At 37.9% G+C, this 21948-nt stretch overlaps 1 protein-coding gene across 2 annotated transcripts in view; it reads right to left on the bottom strand.

The window, feature by feature from the left end:
- COPG2 (COPI coat complex subunit gamma 2) overlaps positions 1-21948 on the bottom strand; it is a 129746-nt gene that overhangs the window by 57076 nt on the left and 50722 nt on the right. For both annotated transcript variants that reach the window (XM_060305306.1, XM_060305307.1), the window contains 2 exons: positions 9560-9693; positions 8516-8583 (listed from right to left, as the gene is read on the bottom strand). In XM_060305306.1, coding sequence (XP_060161289.1) covers positions 8516-8583; positions 9560-9693 — 202 coding nt within the window. The remainder of the gene's footprint in view (positions 1-8515; positions 8584-9559; positions 9694-21948) is intronic.

Below are 21948 nucleotides of genomic sequence, written 5' to 3'. Positions count from 1 at the left end.
GAAAAATTTTTTTAAATGGAATTTTATTTCCCCTATTTGTAACTTCTGTTTGGGCCTCCCCTTATAATATGATCATCACCGTTAATTATACAGTTGTGCAAAACCAGAATCAGGAATTTAAAAGTTTCCCTTTTTTTTTCACAACTCACACATACACACTGTATTTTCTTTTTACAAGAGATAAATAAACTGACACCAAGCATTGTAAATGGATGACCACAACAAAAGCAACAATGATTGCAATTACCAAACATGAAACACACTCATACTATGTCATAATATTGACATTCAGTCCAGTAATCCTCCACTGTAACAGCTCCTTTACTTTGCAGTGAAAATTGATTTGTATATTTTTTGCCTCTGAATCCTTGTGGGATTTTTTTATTATTATTCAAACAGAAAGTCACAAAAATTATAATCATTCTCTTCAGTTCACTCAGCCCCATGTAATTAATTTTTTTACCTTGATCTTGTTAGCACTTTTATGAATTCATAAGTTTTCCATTAGAGTTCTGAAAATGCTTATTCATTCAGTTCAGCAGTATAGTCAGTTACCAGAAACCTGTACTTGTCAGAGTCTTCTCCATGAATTCCTTGAAGGTGAAACTCTTTTATAGGAACATGTTTGTGAAAGCATCAGAGTACACCCAGAACTGTCTGTAAATGACAAAAGACTTAAAAATGACCACGGTTGGGGCTTCCCTGGTGGCGCACTGGTTGAGAATCTGCCTGCTAATGCAGGGGACACGGGTTCGAGCCCTGGTCTGGGAAGACCCCACATGCCGCGGAGCAACTAGGCCCGTGAGCCACAACTACTGATCCTGCGCGTCTGGAGCCTGTGCTCCACAACAAGAGAGGCCGCGATAGTGAGAGGCCCACGTACCGCAATGAAGAGTGGCCCCCGCTTGCCACAACTAGAGAAAGCCCTCGCACAGAAATGAAGACACAACACAGCTAAAAATAAATAAATAAATTTTTTTAAATGACCACGGTTAAAGATTTGATGAAAGTTCATAATAATGCAATTGACAAGGAAATTTAGTTATTTCTGAGATACACATTTTAAAGTAATAACTAGAATTATGACTTATAACATTATACCAGAACATAAGATTTTTAGAAATTTCATGTAATATTTGAAACATTTATATTAACATATTTCCATACAAATAACCCAAAGAAAGTTTAGTATTACTTGTTTTTCTATTTGTTTCTTTGTTTTTTTATACTGCAGGTTCTTATTAGTCATCAATTTTATACACATCAGTGTATACATGTCAATCCGAATCGCCCAATTCAGCACACCACCATCCCCACCCCACCGCAGTTCTCCCCCCTTGGCTTCCATGTTTGTTCTCTACATCTGTGTCTCAACTTCTACCCTGCAAACCAGATCATCTGTACCATTTTTCTAGGTTCCACATATATGCGTTAATATACGATATTTGTTTTTCTCTTTCTGACTTACTTCACTCTCTAGACAGTCTCTAGATCCATCCATGTCTCAACAAATGACTCAATTTTGTTCCTTTTTATGGCTGAGTAATATTCCATTGTGTATATGTACATCTTCTTTATCCATTCCTCTGTAGATGGGCATTTAGGTTGCTTCCATGCCTGGCTATTATAAACAGTGCTGCCATAAACATTGGGGTGCATGTGTCTTTTTGAATTATGGTTTTCTCTGGGTATATGCCCAGTAGTGGGATTGCCGGATCATATGGTAATTCTAGTTTTAGTTTTTTAAGGAACCTCCATACTGTTCTCCATAGTGTCTGTATCAATTTACATTCCCACCAACAGTGCAAGAGGGCTCCCTTTTCTCCACACCCTCTCCAGCATTTGCTGTTTGTATATTTTCTGATGATGCACGTTCGAACTGGTGTGAGGTGATTTGCATTTCTCTAATAATTAGTGATGAGCAGCTTTTCATGTGCTTCTTGGCCATGTGTATGTCTCCTTTGGAGAAAGGTCTATTTAGGCCTTCTGCCCATTTTTGGATTGGGTTGTTTGTTTCTTTAATATTGAGCTGCATGAGCTGTTTATAAATCTTGGAGATTAATCCTTTGTCCATTGATTTGTTTGTGAATATTTTCTCCCATTCTGAGGTTGTCTTTTCGTCTTGTTTATGGTTTCCTTTACTGTGCAAAAAGCTTTCTAGTTTCATTAGGTGCCATTTGATTACTTTTGTGCTTATTTCCATTACTCTAGGACGTGGATCAAAAAAGATCTTGCTATGATTTATGTCAAAGAGTGTTCTTCCTATGTTTTCCTCTAAAGAGTTTTATAGTGTCCGGTCTTACATTTAGGTCTCTAATCCATTTTTTTTTTTTTTTTTTTTTTTTTTTGCGGTACACGGGCCTCTCACTGTTGTGGCCTCTCCCATCGCGAAGCACAGGCCCTGGATGTGCAGGCTCAGCAGCCATGGCTAACGGGTCCAGCCGCTCTGTGGCATGTGAGATCCTCCCAGACCAGGGCATGAACCCATGTCCCCTGCAGAGGCAGGCAGACTCTCAACCACTGCACCACCAGGGAAGACCTTGAATCCATTTTGTGTTTATTTTTGTGTATGGTGTTAGGGAGTGTTCTAATTTCATTCTTTTACATGTAGCTGTCCAGTTTCCCCAGCAGCACTTATTGAAGAGACTGTCTTTTCTCCATTGTATATCCTTGCCTCCTTTGTCATAGGTTAGTTGACCATAGGTGTGTGGGTTTATCTCTGGGCTTTCTATCTTGTTCCATTGATCTATGTTTCTTTTCTTATGCCAGTACCATATTGTCTTGATTACTGTAGCTTCGTAGTATAGTCTGAAGTCAGGGAGTCTGATTCCTCCAGCTCTGTTGTTTTCCCTCAAGACTGCTTTGGCTATTCAGGGTCTTTTGTGTCTCCACAAATTTTAAGTTTACTTTGTTCTAGTTATGTAAAAAATGCCATTGGTAATTTGATAGGGATTGCATTGAATCTGTAGATTGCTTTGGGTAGTACAGTCATTTTCACAATATTGATTCTTCCAATCCAAGAACATGGTATATCTCACCATTTGTATGTATCATCTTTAATTTCTTTCATCAGTGTCTTATAGTTTTCTGCATACAGGTCTTCTGTCTCCCTAGGTAGGTTTATTCCTAGGTATTTTATTCTTTATGTTGCAATGGTAAGTGGGAGTGTTTCCTTAATTTCTCTTTCAGATTTTTCATCATTAGTGAATACAAATGCAAGAGATTTCTGTGCATTAATTTTGTATCTTGCAACTTTACCAAATTCATTGATTAGCTCTAGTAGTTTTCTGGTGGCATTTTTAGGATTCTCTATGTATAGTATCATGTCATCTGCAAACAGTGACAGTTTTACTTCTTCTTTTCCAATTTGTATTCCTTTTATTTCTTTTTCTTCTCTGATTGCCGTGGCTAGGACTTCCAAAGCTATGTTGAATAATAGTGGTGAGAGTGGACATCTGTCTTATTCCTGATCTTAGAGGAAATGCTTTCAGTGTTTCACCATTGAGAATGATGTTTGCTGTGGGTTTGTCATATATGGCCTTTATTATATTGAGGTAGGTTCCCTCTATGCCCTTTCTGGAGAGTTTTTATCATAAATGGGTGTTGAATTTTGTCAAAAGCTTTTTCTGCATCTATTGAGATGATCATATGGTTTTTATTCTTCAATTTGTTAATATGGTGTATCACATTGATTGATTTGCATATATTGAAGAATCCTTGAATCCCTGGGATAAATCCCACTTGATCATGGTGTATGATCCTTTTAGTGTGTTGTTGGATTCTGTTTGCTAGTATTTTGTTAAGGATTTTTGCATCTATGTTCATCAGTGATATTGGTCTGTAATTTTCTTTTTTTGTAGTACCTTTGTCTGGTTTTGGTATCAGGGTGATGGTGGCCTCCCAGAATGAGTTTGGGAGTGTTCCCTCCTTTGCAATTTTTTGGAAGAGTTTGAGAAGGATGGGTGTTAGCTCTTCTCTAAATGTTTGATAGAATTCACCTGTGAAGCCATCTGGTCCAGGAGTTTTGTTTCTTGGAAGATTTTTTTTTTTTTTTGCAGTAGGTGGGCCTCTCATTGTTGTGGCCTTTCCCGTTGCGGAGCACAGGCTCTGGACATGCAGGCTCAGCGGCCATGGCTCACGGCCCAGCTGCTCCGCGGCACGTGGGATCTTCCTGGACCGGGGCACAAACCTGTGTCCCCTACATCGGCAGGTGGATTCTCAACCACTGCGCCACCAGGGAAGCCATGTTGGAAGATTTTTAATCACAGTTTCAATTTCATTACTTGTGATTGGTCTTTTCATATTTTCTGTTTCTTCCTGGTTCAGTCTTGGAAGGTTATATCTTTCTAAGAATTTGTCCATTTCTTCCAGATTGTCCATTTCATTGGCATAGAGTTACTTGTAGTAGTCTCTTAGGATGCTTTGTATTTCTGTGGTGTCTGTTGTAACTTCTCCTTTTTCATTTCTAATTTTATTGATTTGAGTCCTCTCGCTCTTTTTCTTGATGAGTCTGGCTAATGGTTTATCTATTTTGTTTATCTTCTCAAAGAACCAGCTTTTAGTTTTACTGATCTTTGCTATTGTTTTGTTTCTACTTCATTTATTTCTGCTCTGATCTTTATGATTTCTTTCCTTTTGCGAACTTTGGGTTTTGTTTATTCTTCTTTCTCTAGTTCCTTTAGGTGTAAGGTGAGATTGCTTTTTTGAGATTTTTCTTGTTTCTTGAGGTAGGCTTGTGTAGCTATAAACTTCCCTCTTAGAACTGCTTTTGCTGCATCCCATAGGTTTTGGATCATCGTGTTTTCATTGTCATTTGTCTCTAGGTATTTTTTGATTTCCTCTGATTTCTTCAGTGAACTCTTGGTTATTTAGTAACGTATTGTTTAGCCTCTGTGTGTTTGTGTTTTTTACATTTTTTTCCCTGTAATTCATTTCTAATATCATAGCACTGTGGTCAGAAAAGATGCTTGATATGATTTCAATATTCTTAAATTTACTGAGGCTTGATTTGTGACCCAGGATGTGATCTATCCTGGAGAATGTTCTGTGTGCACTTGAGAAGAAAGTGTAATCTTGCTGTTTTTGGATGGAATGTCCTATAAATATCGATTAAATCTATCTGGTCTATTGTGTCACTTAAAGCTTCTGTTTCCTTATTTATTTTCATTTTGGATGATCTGTCCATTGGTGTAAGTGAGGTGTTAAAGTCCCCCCCATTATTGTGTTACTGTCGGTTTCTTCTTTTATAGCTGTTAGCAGTTGCCTTATGTATTGAGGTGCTCCTATGTTGGGTGCATATATATTTATAATTGTTATATCTTCTTCTTGGATTGATCCCTTGATCATTATGTTGTGTCCTTCCTTGTCTCTTAACACATTCTTATTTTAAAGTCTATTTCATCTGAGTATTGCTACTCTAGCTTTCTTTTGATTTCCATTTGTATGGAATATCTTTTTCCATTCCCTCACTTTCAGTTTGTATGTGTCCCTAGGTCTGAAGTGGGTCTCTTGTAGACAGCATATATATGGGTCTTGTTTCTGTATCCATTCAGCAAGCCTGTGTCTTTTGGTTGGAGCATTTAATCCATTCACATTTATGGTAATTATTGACATGTATGTTCCTATGACCATTTTCTTGTTTTGGGTTTGTTTTTGTAGGTCCTTTTCTCCTCTTTTGTTTCCCACTTAGAGAAGTTCCTTTAGCATTTGTTGTAGAGCTGGTTTGGTGGTGCTGAATTCTCTCAGCTTTTGCTTATCTGCAAATGTTTTAGTTTCTCCATCGAATCTGAATGAGATCCTTGCTGGTTAGTGTAATCTTGGTTGTAGGTTCTTCCCTTTCATCACTTTAAGTATATCATGCCACTCCCTTCTGGCTTGTAGAGTTTCTGCTGAGAAATCAGCTGTTAACCTTATGGGAGTTCCCTTGTATGTCATTTGTCATTTTTCCCTTGCTGCTTTCAGTAATTTTTCTTTGTCTGTAATTTTTGCCAATTTGATTACTATGTGTCTCAGCGTGTTTCTCCTTGGGTTTATCCTATATGGGACTCTCTGTGCTTTCTGGACTTGGGTGGCTATTTCCTTTCCCATGTTAGGAAAGTTTTCAACTATTATCTCTTCAAATATTTTCTCTGGTCCTTTCTCTCTTCTCCTTCTGGGACCCCTATAATGCGAATGTTGTTGCGTTTAATGTTGTCCCAGAGGTCTCTTAGGCTGTCTTCATTTCTTTCATTCTTTTTTCTTTATTCTGTTTTGCAGCAGTGAATTCCACCATTCTGTCTTCCAGGTCACTTATCTGTTCTTCTGCCTCAGTTATTCTGCTATCGACTCCTTCTAATGTAGTTTTCATTTCAGTTATTGTATTGTTCATCTCTGTTTGTTTGTTCTTTAATTCTTCTAGGTCTTTGTTAAACATTTCTTGCATCTTCTCAATCTTTGCCTCCATTGTTTTTCCGAGGTCCTGGATCATCTTCACTATCATTACTCTGAGTTCTTTTTCTCGAGCGTTGCCTATCTCCACTTCATTTAGTTGTTTTTCTTGGGTTTTATCTTGTTCCTTCATCTGGTACATAGCCCTCTGCCTTTTCATCTTGTCTATCTTTCTGTGAATGTGGTTTTTTTCCACAGGCTGCAGGACTGTAGTTCTTCTTGCTTCTGCTCTCTGCCCTCTGGTGGATGAGGCTATCTAAGAGGCTTGATGAGAGGGACTGGTCAGAAATTTTAATTAAGGTAAATGGCTTTTTGGACAACATACGTTAAAAGGCAATTGTTTCAAGATGAATGTTTGTAATAAATAAGATACGATATATCATTTGATAAGTGATTAACCGCTAGTTACAGTATAGCACAGCACTTTATCTTCCTAGGTTTCTATAACCTTTATAACAATATCATAGTCTGTCTTTTATTACAGTTGGCCTGTTCGTCCTTATAGTACATGTGTTCATGGTTATCTATTCTACTAGATTTTAAGAATATCTGAGAGTAGGACCTAGAATGATAAACACTACTCGAAGACACTTAAATGTAATATCTTACCACTTACAAAACACTTCTGTATTTAAGCAAGCAAACTGCAACCAAACTGGATTGCTCACATGATAAAACATGTCTGTCATTGTCCTGCTTCTTTGCTTTTGTTGATGATGTTTGCCTCTCTGCCTAATCCAATACTGGTATAGAATCCTTTACCCATAATGCTAAAATTTTGAGAACTCAGCAAAGTATTGCCATCAGAATTCACTCAACAGCAAAAAATGACCCAAACTAATGTAAAACTAAGTCTTAATTTATTCCATGTAGTGAGGATAGTCATACGTATAAAGCAGAAATATTAACATGTCTAATGTGTCTAACTGCTCTAGGCCCAAAGGGGTTAGTATTAATATAAGAGATGGCACCATATTACCTCTCTAAAATTCTCAAAATACTGATTTCTGAGATACATCTGGTCCCAAGATTATAGATGATGGAATGTGGACCGATATCAACTCTTCAAAATACAATTCATATTGTTCTATAAAGCCTCCTTCCATGGCTGCTCTAAATTTCTCTCCTCCAGTTGTTAATACAATTAATTTAGTCGACCACATATTACAGTAGACCATTATTCTACAACATTAAACTTGCATTTAAAATTTTTAGGGACTTCCCTGGTGGCACAATGGTTGGGACTTCGCACTCCCAATGCAGGGTGTCTATGTTCGATCCCTGGTCAGGGAACTAGATCCCACATGCATGCCACAACTAAGAGTTCGCATGCCACAACTAGGAAGCCAGCGAGCCGCAACTAAGGAGCTCGTAAGCCACAACTAAGAAGCCTGCCTGCCGCAACTGAGACCCAGCACAGCCACATAAATATTTAAAAACATAAATAAATAAAATTTTTATAGTTATTTAATTCATTCTGTGTTTCTGCACTCTATCCTCTAGATTTATGCTGTCCAATATGGTAGCCAATAACCATAAGTGACTACTAAGCCTTTGAAATGTGGTTATTCCAAACAGAGGTATGCTGTAAATACAAAATATACACCAGATATCAAAGACTTAGTATGAAAAAACAGAAGGTAAAATATATCTCTAATAATTTTATACTGATCATGTTGATAAATTTTATAAATGTTAGGGTAAATAAAATATATGTTTAAAATTAATCTCATCATAAAGAATTTAATGTGGTTACAATAAAATTTAAAATTGCATATGTGACTCACATAGTATTTCTATTGGATAGTGTTGCTATAGACCAACATTGTCCAAGAGAACTTCCTGTAATGATAGAAATATTCTGTATCTGCAGTGTCTAATATGATAGTCACTAACTACAGGTGGCTACTGAGCACATGAATAATAGTATAAATGGCCATATCTAAAGCTGCAAATACAAGTGAGGTGCTACAGAAGTGAAGCCCATAAATCATATCTACTAACCTTGGACAGAAAGCCAAATGCTTCGTATTTACTGTTTCTCAATTGAACACTGATACAAGTCAATAGTTAGCAAAGGAACACCTACCTTGTTCAAGGTCCTCACAGCTGCATATCTCAAAGCTGGCTTAGGAGAACTACAGAAAAGCTGAAGAACTAGGAAAGAAAAAAGGTCACTGTGAACATAGCTCATTTCAACATATAGCATGTTTCTGAAAATATAGTACATGAAGAATCACATTCAAAATACGCATAAGGCAATTAGATGACAGCATCAAAAATTCACATGGGGCTTCCCTGGTGGCACAGTGGTTGAGAGTCTGCCTGCCGATGCAGGGGACACGGGTTTGTGCCCCGGTCCAGGAGGATTCCACATGCCGCGGAGCGGCTGGGCCCGTGAGCCATGGCCGCTGAGCATGCGTGTCCGGAGCCTGTGCTCTGCAATGGGAGAGGCCACAACAGTGAGAGGCCCGCGTACCGCAAAAAAAAATTCACATGAAAAATACATCATCAAAAATAGAAAAAGTACTTTTTGTTGAGCTATAAAAACTTTAAATACAGGAAACAAAGTTTATTTTTTTTCCTAAAAAAGTTAATACACCCATTAATATCTGAATTTAAAGAGTAGGAATATTTATGGTTGTAAGAGCAAATGGGTTTTTTAAACATGGAGAACTGAAGGCATTAAAGTTACTTGTTTTCTAAGTAAAAACTTAAATTTTTTAATATGGGGAAATGATAACTTCAGAAAAAGAAATACAGTCACCCCTCCATATCTGCAGGGGACTGGACCCCGGACCTTCCAGGACCCCTAGCAGATGCCAAAATCTGGGGATGCTAAAGACCCTTCTATAAAATGGTGTAGCACAATCAGCCCTTGGTATCTGCAGGTTCCACATCTGAGGATTCAACCAACTGTGAATCGATTGGGTTGAATTGGTGGGATGTGGAACCCAAGGATATGGAGGTACAATTGTAACTAAAAAACAGCTAAAATAAACCATTTATGTATCAAAATGTAAAAACTACATATACAGAGCTAAGGTTCAATTACCTATTCTGTAGACCTATGGAACTTAAAACAAAAACATAAGAAAATAAACAAAAGCCAGTTATCAAATATACAACTAACCTGAAACAGCAGGTGCCAACTCCCTTGCAGTACAGTTAGGAAGATGGATGATAGCTGAAGCAGCTTCATAAATAACCATTTCATGTTTATTTCGCAAGCAGCTCTCAATGAAATCGAAGACTGGACTTTCATGGCTGACAATAAATATACACAGGCCATAATTAGATATCATAAAGAACAGAGGCAATGTGCATAGTGGCTAAAAGCACAGACAGGGGGACTTCCCTGGTGGCACAGTGGTTAAGATTCCATGCTCCCAATGCAGGGGGCCTGGGTTCAATCCCTGGTCAGGGAATTAGATCCCACATGCATGCCGCAACTGAGAGTTCATATGCTACAACTAAGGAGCCTGTGTGCTGCAACTTAGGAGCCAGTGAGCCGCAACTAACAAGCCCACAAGCTGCAACTAACAAGCCCATGAGCCGCAATTAAGACCTGGCGTGATGAAATAAATAAATTTTTTTTTAAAAAAAAGCAAAGACAGAATGAGAAGCACTTTTGGAATTATGAATGAAGGACCTCTGAAAATACACTCCTCCATAAAAGCAATGAGAATACTGGTGTAAATTTTCAAAATCAACTTTTTCAGCACTCTAGAAGTTAGCTGAAGGATTGCAACAATCCTAGGAACATTTATTCAAGAGGAACAGCTGAATCTTCATAAGAACAGTAAGCTTTCTGGTATTGTAACTTGCTCTATTTCATACCCTCTTCCCAGCTTCATGGTAGCCTTGGAAACCAGGGCCTCAGAACCATACTAGCTATGAAAGCCAGCAGCCTAGTAGCCACTGAAGGAGGCAGATGAATTTGGAGCACCATCAAAAGCCCTGTTCCTGGAGCACTGTCACTACTTGACCTGAATGATGCTCCTTAAAAAAGCCCCATTCATGAAGCTAATGTTTTGGCCGCACTACACAGCATGTGGGATCTCAGTTCCCCAACCAGGGGTTAAGCCCATGCACTCTGCAGTGGAAGTGTGGAGTCCAAACCACTGGACCACCAGGGAATTCCCCGAAGCGAATTTTTATTTCATCTAACTCTGAGAACATTCAGTGAGGAAAGCCCTATCCCCAGGAGGTTTGTCTCCCAAAAAAACAGCAGCGATTGCTTAACACTGCAGTTGCCACAGGTACTGATTCTAGTTGGCGCAAACAAGAGTCTGGCCAAAAAAACTTAAAAAGAAAATTTAAGAAATGAGATGCCCATAAGGGGCTTTAATTTCTGACATATTCCTGGGGATCTAGGAGGCTGTGCAAATACCCAGGTAAGAGCTTACGGAGCTCTAGCCTCTCACCCATGCTTGACTGAGTTTCTGCACAATTAGGAAGGGAAGACTAGGCACAGTTATGCATACCCCAACACACAAAATGCCCACTGAAAAAAAGATGGGAGACATGTTGGTCAAAAGCATTTAAGAAAATCTGTCAAATCATCCGAAAACTCAGCTAACCAAGCAGACTTCAGTAGCCACACATGACAAAGAATAAGGACTGCAGAATTAGTCCAGGAAAGTCACTAAACAAACAATAACAAACAGCAACAAAAACAAACTCTGAGAATGGAAAAGGGGGAAATAAGATTGTCAGTTACCACAGTATATTAAATATCCAGTTTTTGACAAAAAGCTATGACACACAAAGAAATAGTGAGGTATGGCCCATATATAGTGGAAAAATGCAGTCAATAGAAATTATTCTTGAGGGAGCCCAGATGTTGGATGTACTAGGCAAAGCCTTTAAGTCAACTAATATAAATATGTTCAAAGAAGCAAAAGAAACCATATCTAAAGAATTAAAGGGAATTAAAAAGTTAAAGGCATGACAATCATGCCTCACCCAAGAGAGAGTATCAATAAAGAGGAAAAAATGAGTTGTTTGTTTTTTTTAAGGAACCAAATAGAAACTCTGGATTTGGAAAATGCATAACTAGAATAAAAATTTCAAATCTGCTCAGATAAAAGAACAAGTACCTACAATATGCTGCCTACAAGAGACTCACTTTAGGGCAAAAGTCACACATAGATTGAAAGTCAGGGGATGGAAAAAGATATTTCATGCAAATGGAAACAATAAGAAAGCAGGGGTAGCGATATTCATATCAGACAAAACAGACTTTAAAACAAAGTCCAAAAAGAAAGACAAAGAAGGACACTATATAATGATAAAGGGATTAATATAAGAAGAGGACATTACACTTGTTAACATATATATGCACCCAATGTAGGAACACCTAAATATACAAAATAAAAACTAACAGACATAAAGGGAGAAATTGACAGGAATACAATAATAGTAGGAGACTTTAACACCCCACTGACATCAATGGACGATCTTTCAGACAGAAAATCAATAAGGCAAGAGAGATCCTAAATGACACAACAGAACAGATGTACTTAATTGGTATCTACAGGACACTTCATCCAAAAAAAACAAAAACAAAAAACAAACAAAATACACATTCTTTTCAAGTGCTCATGGAACATTCTCTAGGATAGACCACACACGAGGACACAAAACAAGGCTCAATGAATTTAAGAAGACAGAAATTATTTCAAGCATCTTTTCTGACCACAACAGTATCAAACTAGAAATCAACCACAGAAAGAAAAATGGGAAAAAAAAATCACACGGAGACTGAACAACATCCTACTAAAAAACCAATGAGTCAACAATGAAATCAAAGAGGAAATCAGAAAATACCTCGAGACAAACGACAATGAAAACACAACCTTACAAAATCTATGCGATGCAGCAGAAATAGTTCAAAGAGGGAAATTCAGAGTGATACAGGCCTTTCTTGAGCAACAAGTAAAATCTCAAGCAAATAACCTAACCTACCACCTAAAAGCATTAGAAAAAAGAAAAATAAACAAAAACCAAAGTCATTAAAAGGAAGGAAATAATAAAGATCAGAGAGGAAATAAATAAAATAGAGATCAAAACAACAATAGAAAAGCTCGATAAAACCAAGAGTTGGTTTTTTTGAAAGGATAAACAAAATCAACAAACCTCTAGCCAGGCTAACAAGAAGAAAAGAGAGAAGCCCCAAATAAACAAAATAAGAAATGAGAAATAACAACCAATACTGCAGAAATACAAAAAGTCATAAGAAAATACTATGAACAGTTATAAACCAACAAATTGAACAACCGAGAAGAAACAGAAAAGGTTTTAGAAACAGCCAGAATTGAATCAAGAAGAAACATAATTTGAACAGACCAATCACTAGAAGTGAAATAGAATCTGTAATAAAAAACAAACAAAAAAACTAAAAAAACTCCCCACAAACAAAATCCAGGACCAGATGGCTTAACTAGGGAATTCAACCAAACATACAAAGAGGAACGTATACCTATCCTTCTCAAATTATTCCAAAAGATTTAAGAGGAGGAAACACTCCCAAAGTCAGTTTATGCAGCCACCATCACCCTGATACCAAAAACAAAGACACTACAAAAAAAAGAAAATTACTGGCCAATATCTTTGACAAATAGAGATGCAAAAGTCCTCAACAAAATTTAAGCAAGCCAACTCCAACAACACATATAAAGGATCATACACCATGATCAAGTTGGATTCTTACCAGGGTCACAAAGATGGTTCAACATATGCAAATCAATCAACGTGATATACCACATCAACAAAAGAAACGACAAAAACCACATGATCATCTCAACAGATGTAGAAAAAGCATGTGATAAAATTCAACATCCATTCACGATGAAAACTCTCACTGAAGTGGGTATAGGGGAAATACATCTCAATAGAAACCATTTATGACAAACCCAGAGCCAACACAATACTCAACAGTAAAAAGCTGAAAGCCTTCCCACTAAATTCTGGAAGAAGACAAGGGTGCCCACTCTTACCACTGCTATTCAACATATTTTTGGAAGTCCTAGCCTCAGCAACCAGACAAGAAAAAGAAATAAAAGGTATCCAAATTGGAAGGGAAGAGGTAAAATTGTCATTATATGCAGATGACACAATACTCTATACAGAAAACCCTAAAGACTCCACACAAAAACTATTAGAACTAATAAATGAATTCAGCAAGGTAGCAGGGTACAAGATTAATATACAGAAATCTGCTGCATTTCTTTACAGTAACAATGAAATATCAGAAAGTAAAAAAAAAAAAAAAGTTTAAAATTGCACTAAACACACACAAACACACACAAACACACAGGAATAAACCTAACCAAGGAGGTGAAAGACCTATATGCTGATAACTCTAAAACACTGATAAAGGAAACTGAAGATGATTCACAGAAATGAAAAGATATCCCATGCTCTTGGATTGGAAGAATTATTAAAATGGCCATACTACTGAAAGCAATCTACAGATTTAATGCTATATCTATCAAATTACCCATGACAGTTTTCACAGAACTAGAACAAATAATCCTAAAATTTATATGGAATCACAGAAGGCCCCGAATTGGCAAAGCAATTCTGAGGAAAAAGAACAAAGCTGGAGGTATAACTCTCCCAGACTTCAGACAATACTACAAAGCTACACTAATCAAAATACTGTGGTATTGGCACAAAAGCAGACATATAGATCAATGCAACAGAATAGAGAGCCCAGAAGCAAACCCATACAATTAATCTTCAGCAAAGGAGGCAAGAATATACGATGGAGAAAACACAGTGCCTTCAGCAAATGGTGTTGGGAAAGCTGGACAGCTATTTGTAAATCAATGAAATTAGAACACTCCTTCACATCATATACAAAAATAAACTCAAAATGCTTTAAAGACACATATAGGATGTGACACTGTAAAACTCCTAGAAGAGAAGACAGGCAAAACATTCTCTGACATAAATAGTAGCAATATTTTCTTAGACTAGTCTCCCAAGGCAAAAGAAAAAAAACCCAAAAATAAACAAATGGGACCTAATCAAACTTAAAAGCTTCTGCATAGCAAAGGAAACCATCAACAAAATGAAAATACAACCTATAGAATGTAAGCAAATATTTGCAAACAATGTGACTGACAAGGGGTTAATTTCCAAAATATACAAACAGCGCATAAAACTCCATATCAAAAAAACAAACAACCCAATCAAAAAATGAGCAGATGACATAGACGTTTTTCCAAAGAAGATATACAGATGGCCAACATGCATATGAAAAGATGGTCAATATCACTAATTAAATGCAAATCAAAACCACAAGGAGGTATCGCTTTACACCACTCAGAATGGCTATCATCAAAAAGTCTATAAATAGGGCTTCCCTGGTGGTGCAGTGGTTCAGAGTCCGCCTGCCGATGCAGGGGACACGGGTTCGTGCCCCGGTCCGGGAAGATCCCACATGCCGCGGAGGAGCTGGGCCCGTGAGCCATGGCCGCTGAGCCTGCGTGTCCGGAGCCTGTGCTCCACAACTGGAGAGGCCACAGCAGTGAGAGGCCCGTGTACCGCAAAAAAAAAAAAGTCTATAAATAATAAATGCTGGAGAGGGTGTGGAAAAAAGGGAACCCTCCTACACTGTTGGTGGGAATGTAAACTGGTGCAACCAGTAAGTAGGGAAAACAGTATGGAGGTTCCTTAAAAAACTAAAAATAGAGCTACCAAATGATCCAGCAATCCTATTCTTGGGCATATAACCAGAAAAGACAAAAACTCTAATTCGAAAAGATACATGCACCCCAATGTTCATAGCAGCATTATTTACAACAGCCAAGACATGGAAGCAACCTAAGTATCCATCAACAGATGAATGGATAAAGAAGAGGTAATATGCATATATATATAATACACACACACACACACACACACGATTACTCAGCCATAAAAAAGAATGAATCACTTTGCTGTACACCTGAAACACAGTAGTGTAAATCAACTGTACTTCAATTTTTAAAAAACTGAGAGAGTTCAGAAACAACTTTTAAAAAATTCAAATCTGCAATTCAACAGCTGATTTGCACTGACAGTAGAAAAAGCCAGAAAACTTGAGGATAGGTTAAACTGAGATAATCTAGCTGAGGAAAATAAAGAATGAAGGAAAAAAAAACCAGAGCCTTGGAGACCTATGGAATATGACTAAGTGTACCAACATTTTCATGATAGGAGTCCCAGAAGGAAAGGAGAGAGACAAAGGGACAAAAGGAATATCCTGAGAAATAATGACCAAAAACTACCAAAATTTGTTAAAAATATTAATCTACACACTTGAGAAGCTCAACAAATCCCAAGTTGGAAAAATAAAAAAAGATCCACATATAGACACACCATAATCAAAGTGCTGAAAGCATAAGACAAAGAGAAAATCTTGACAGAAGCAAGATAAAAGCTACTCATCACATTGTACAGGGGAGCAACAATACAATTAGTGGCTTTTCACCTGAAACAATGAAATAGAGAATGCCATATTCAAAGTGTTGAAATAAAAAGATAAAAATTCTCTATCCAGCAGAACTATGTTCCAAAAATGAAGGCTAATAAAAGAACATTCCCAGATAAGCAGTGACTGAGACAATGTATTGCTAACATACCTGATTTATAAAAAATACTAAACGAAGTCTGTTAAACTGAAAGACTGACTCCAGTGACATGAATAATCAATGAGAAATAAAGTGCACCAGAAATGGTAAATATGTGAGTTAATATAAATTATTCTACAAATAATTTTTTTCATTTCTCTTAACTAATTAAAGGACATAAAATTGTATAAAAATAATTATAACACTGCATTATTGGATAATGCACATACATGTAATATACATGACAATAATAGCAAACAGGAGCACGGAGAGAACAGAACTATACTGGAGCAAAGATTCTATATTTTACGAAAATTAAATTAGCCTTAATCTGAAGTAGATCATGGTAAATTAAAATGCATATTCTAATTCCCAGGGAAACAACTTTTTTTTTCTTTTTTTGCGGTACGCGGGCCTCTCACTGCTGTGGTCTCTCCCGTTGCAGAGCACAGGCTCCGGACGTGCAGGCCCAGCGGTCATGGCCCACGGGCCTAGCCGCTCCGTGGCATGTGGGATCCTCCCAGACCGGGGCACGAACCCACGTCCCCTGCATCGGCAGGCAGACCGCCAACCACTGCACCACCAGGGAAGCCCGAGAAACAACTTTTTAAACAGTAAAAATATCGACAGAGAAATTAAAATGATTCAACGAAAATTTTATTTAACACAAAAGAAGGCAGTCAAAGAGGAAGAGAGGAACAAAAAAGACAGACACTTCTATAGAAAAAACAGCAAAATGGCGAAGGTAAATACAACCATGTCAATAATTATATTAAATGTGAAAGGTCTAAACACCCCAACCAAAAGATAGAGATTGCCAGACAGGATAAAAAAGCAAAATCAAACTATGTGCCGTCTACAAGAGATACACGTTAGATTCAAAGATACAAATGAGATGAAAGTAAAATGATGGCAAAAGATATGCCATGTAAACTAATTGTAAGAGATCAGGAGTGGCTATATTAATATCAGACAGAGAATTTAAGACAAAATATTACAAGAAACAAAAAGAGACATAATGAGAAGCTGCTCAATACATCAGGATGATATAACAGTGATAAACATATACACACTTAACAACAGAGCCTCAAAACATATGAAGCAAAACTTAACACTAGGGCTTCCCTGGTGGCGCAGTGGTTGGGAGTCTGCCTTCCAGTGCAGGGGGCGCAGGTTCGTGCCCTGGTCCGGGAGGATCCCATGTGCCACGGGGCGGCTGGGCCCATGACCCATGGCCACTGGGCTGCGCGTCCAGAGCCTGTGCTCCGTGACAGGAGGGGCTGCAGCAGTGAGAGGCCCGCGTACCGCAAAAAACAAAAACAAAAACAAAAAAAAACTTAACACTAAAGGAGAAATAGATCTTTTAACAATAAGAGCTGGAGATGTCTATACCTACCCAATAGCTGATAGGACAACTAGACAAAATCATCAAGGATACAGAGGACCTGAACAATTTAATTCCTCAACTCAACCTAGAACATTCAACCCAGTGACTATAAAATACATTCTTTTCAAGTGCATATGAACAGTTCTCAAACACAGATTAAATGCCAGTCATAAAATAAGTCTCAATACATTTAAAAGGATAGAAGTCATCAAAGCATATTCCCCAGCCACGACTGAAGTAAATTATAAATTAGCAACAGAAAATAAAGGAAATCTCCAATATTTGGAAATTAAACAACTTATTTCTAAGTAACCCATGTATCCAGAATAAATCAAATGGAAAACAAGAAAAAATCTGAAACAGAATGACAACAAAAACACAGTAAATCAAAATTTATGAGATGTAGCCAAAACAATGCTTGGAGGGAAATTTATAGCTCTAAACACCTATACCAGAAAAGAAGAAAGGTCTCAAATCAGTAACCTAAGTATCCACAATAAAGAAATTAGAAAAAGAAGAGTAAACCAAGTCCACAGCAAGAAGAAAGTAAATAAAGATCGGAGAAAAGATCAATGGACTAGAATGCAGAAAAATAACAATAAAAAAAATGAACGAAACACAAAGCTAGTTCTTTGGAAAAATTCAACAAAATTGACAAACCTTTAGCTAGACTAAACAAGGGAAAAAAAAAAGCGAAGAATACAAATTACCAAACTCAGGAATGAAGTAAAGGACAACACTACTGATCCTAAAGGAATTTAAATGATTATAAGAGAATATTATAAACAACTATATGCCAACAAATTAGATAACTTAGATGAAATGGCAAAATCCCTAGAAATACCAAACTACCAAACCTGACTTACAAAGAAATATAGAATCTAAACAGACCTGTGAGTTAGTTACTTAAAATCTTCCCTCAAGGGCTTCCCTGGTGGCGCAGTGGTTGAGAGTCTGCCTGCCGATGCAGGGAACACGGGTTCGTGCCCCGGTCCGGGAAGATCCCACATGCCATGGAGCAGCTGGGCCCGTGAGCCATGGCCACTGAGCCTGCACGTCCGGAGCCTGTGCTCCACAACTGGAGAGGCCACAGCAGTGAGAGGCCTGCGTACCGCAAAAAAACCCAAAAACTTCCCTCAAAAAAAGCAAAGGTCACAACAGCTTCATTGGTTAATTCTACCAAATATTTAAGAAATCATACCAATCCTTCACAAACTCTTTTATAACATAAATGAGGGTACACTACCTCCCAGCTAATGATGTGATGCCATTATTACCTGGATAACAAAGCCTGACAAATTCTCAGAAAACAGCAGACCAATATCCCTCTTGACATAGACATATGAACTCCTTAACAAATTATCAGCAACCTGAATCCACCAATACATAAAAAGAATTATATATCATAATCAAGTAGCATTTTTCCCAAGAATGCAAACAAAATTGATTTAACATCAGAAAATGAGGACCTTCAAAATGGCAGAGGAGTAAGACGTGGAGATCACCCTCCTCCCCACAAATACATCAAAAATACATCTACATGTGTAACAACTCCTACTGAACACTGGCAGAAGACCTCAGACTTCCCAAAAGGGAACAGAAGCCCTCAGGCGACCTAAACGCAGAGGGAGGGCCAAATCCAAAGCTGAACCCCAGGAGCTGTGTGAACAAAGAAGAGAAGGGGAAATTTCTCCTAGAAGCCTCAGGAGCAATAAACTTGCTGTACCCTGCATCTGTGGAAAACCTGAATAGACAACGAATTATCCCAAAATTGAGGTGGTGGACTTTGGGAGCAACTGTAGAATGGGGTTTGCTTTCGGCATCTAATTTGTTTCTGATTTTATGTTTATCTTAGTTTAGTATTTAGAGCTTATTATCATTCGTAGATTTGTTTACTGATTTGGTTACTCTCTTCCTTTTATATATATATATATATTTTTTCCTTTTTCTCTCTTTGTGAGTGTGTATGTGTGTATGCTTCTTTCTGTGATTTTGTCTGTATACCTTTGCTTTTACCATTTGTCCTAGGGTTCTGTCTGTCCACTTTTTTTTTTTTAGCATAGTTTTTACTGCTTGTTATCATTGGTGGATTTGTTTATTGGTTTGGTTGCTCTCCTTTTTTTTAATTACTTTTTTATTTTTAATAATTTTTTATTTTAATAACTTTATTTTATTTTTTCTTTCTTTTTCTTTCTCCCTTTTCTTCTGAGCTGTGTGGCTGACAGGGTCTTGGTGCTCTGGCCGGGTGTCAGGCCTGAGCCTCTTATGTGGGAGCGCCAAGTTCAGGACATTGGACCACCAGAGACCTCCCAGCCCAATGTAATATCAAACAGCGAAAGCTCTCCCAGAGATCTCCATCTCAACGCTAAGACCCAGCGCTAAGACCAACGCTAAGACTCAACGACCAGCAAGCTACAGGTCTGGACACCCCATACCAAACAACTAGCAAGACAGGAACACAACCCCACCCATTAGCAGAGAGGCTGCCTAAAATCATAATAAGGTCACAGACATCCCAAAACACACCACCAGACGTGGACCTGCCCACCAGAAAGACAAGATCCAGCCTCATCCACCAGAACACAGGCACCAGTCCCCTCCACCAGGAAGCCTACACAACCCACTGGACCAACCTTACCCACTGGGGGCAGACACCAAAAACAATGGGAACAACGAATCTGAAGCCTGGGAAAAGGAGATTCCAAGCGCAGTAAGTTAAGCAAAATGAGAAGACAGACAAATACACAGCATATGAAGGAGAAATGTAAAAACCCACCAGACCAAACAAATGAAGAGGAAATAGGCAGTCTACCTGAAAAATAATTCAGAGTAATGATAGCAAAATGATCCAAATTCTCGGAAATAGAATGGAGAAAATACAAGAAAAGTTTAACAAGGACCTGGAAGAACTAAAGAGCAAACAAACAATGATGAACAACACAATAAATGAAATTTAAGATTCTCTAGAAGGAATCAATAGCAGAAAAACTGAGGCAGAAGAATGGATAAGTGACCTGGAATATAAAATAGTGGTAATTACTACCACAGAGCAGAAATAAAGAAACAAGAACGAAAAGAATTGGGGACAGTCTCAGAGACCTCTGGGACAACATTAAACGCACCAACATTCAAATTATAGGGGTCCCAGAAGAAGAAGAGAAAAATAAAGGGACTGAGAAAATACTTGAAGAAATTATAGTTGAAAACTTCCCTAATATGGGAAAGGAAATAGTCAATCAAGTCCAAGAAGCACAAAGAGTCCTATACAGAATAAATCCAAGGAGAAACACGCCAAGACTCATATTAATCAAACTATCAAAAATTAAATACGAAGAAAAAATATTAAAAGAGAAAATCAACAAATAACATACAAGGGAATCCCCATAAGGTTAACAGCTGATTTCTCAGCAGAAACTCTGCAAGCCAGAAGGGTGTGGTAGGACATACTTAAAGTGATGAAAAGGAAAAACCTACAACCAAGATTACTCTATCCAGCAAGGATCTCATTCAGATTCAATGGAGAAATTAAAACCTTTACAGCCAAGCAAAAGCTAAGATAATTCAGCACCACCAAACAAGCTTTACAACAAATGCTAAAGGAACTTCTCTAGGCAGGAAACACAAAACAAGGAAAAGACCTACAATAACAAACCCAAAACAATTAAGAAAATGGTAATAGCAACATACATATCGATAATTACCTTAAAGGTAAATGGATTAAATGCTCCAACCAAAAGACATAGACTGGCTGAATGGATCCAAAAACAAGACCCGTATATTTGCTGTCTAAAAGAAACCCATTTCAGACCTAAGGACACATACAGAATGAAAGTGCGGGAATGGAAAAAGAAATTCCATGTAAATGGAAATCAAAAGAAAGCTGGAGTAGCAATTCTTGTATCAGACAAAATAGACTTTAAAATAAAGAGTATTACAAGAGACAAAGAAGGACACTACATAATGATCAAGGGATCAATCCAAGAAGGAGATATAACAGTTGTAAATATTTATGAACCCAACATAAGAGCACCTCAATATATAAGGCAAATGCTAACAGCCATAAAAGGGGAAATCAATCAGTAACACGATAATAATAGGGGACTTTAACACCCCACATTCACCAAGGGACAGATCATCCAAAATGAAAATAAATAAGGAAACACAAGCTTTAAATGATACATTAGGGCATCCCTGGTGATGCAATGGTTGGGAGTCCGCCTGCCGATGCAGGGGACGCAGGTTCATGCCCCAGTCCGGGAGGATCCCGCGTGCCGCGGAGTGGCTGGGCCTGTGAGCCATGGCCGCTGGGCCTGCGCACCCGGAGCCTGTGCTCCGCAGCGGGAGAGGCCACAACAGTGAGAGGCCTGCATACCACAAAAAAACAAAAAACAATAAAAAAAATGATACATTAAACAAGATAGACTTAATTGATATTTATAGGACATTCCATCCAGAAACAACAGAATACACGTTCTTCTCAAGTGCTCATGGAACATTCTCCAGGATAGATCA

The sequence above is a fragment of the Globicephala melas genome, chromosome 9, assembly GCF_963455315.2.
Source record: "Globicephala melas chromosome 9, mGloMel1.2, whole genome shotgun sequence".
Taxonomy (NCBI): domain Eukaryota; kingdom Metazoa; phylum Chordata; class Mammalia; order Artiodactyla; family Delphinidae; genus Globicephala; species Globicephala melas.
The sequence above is the reverse complement of the archived record's forward strand: the minus strand, read 5'-3'. Positions and strand labels throughout refer to the sequence as shown.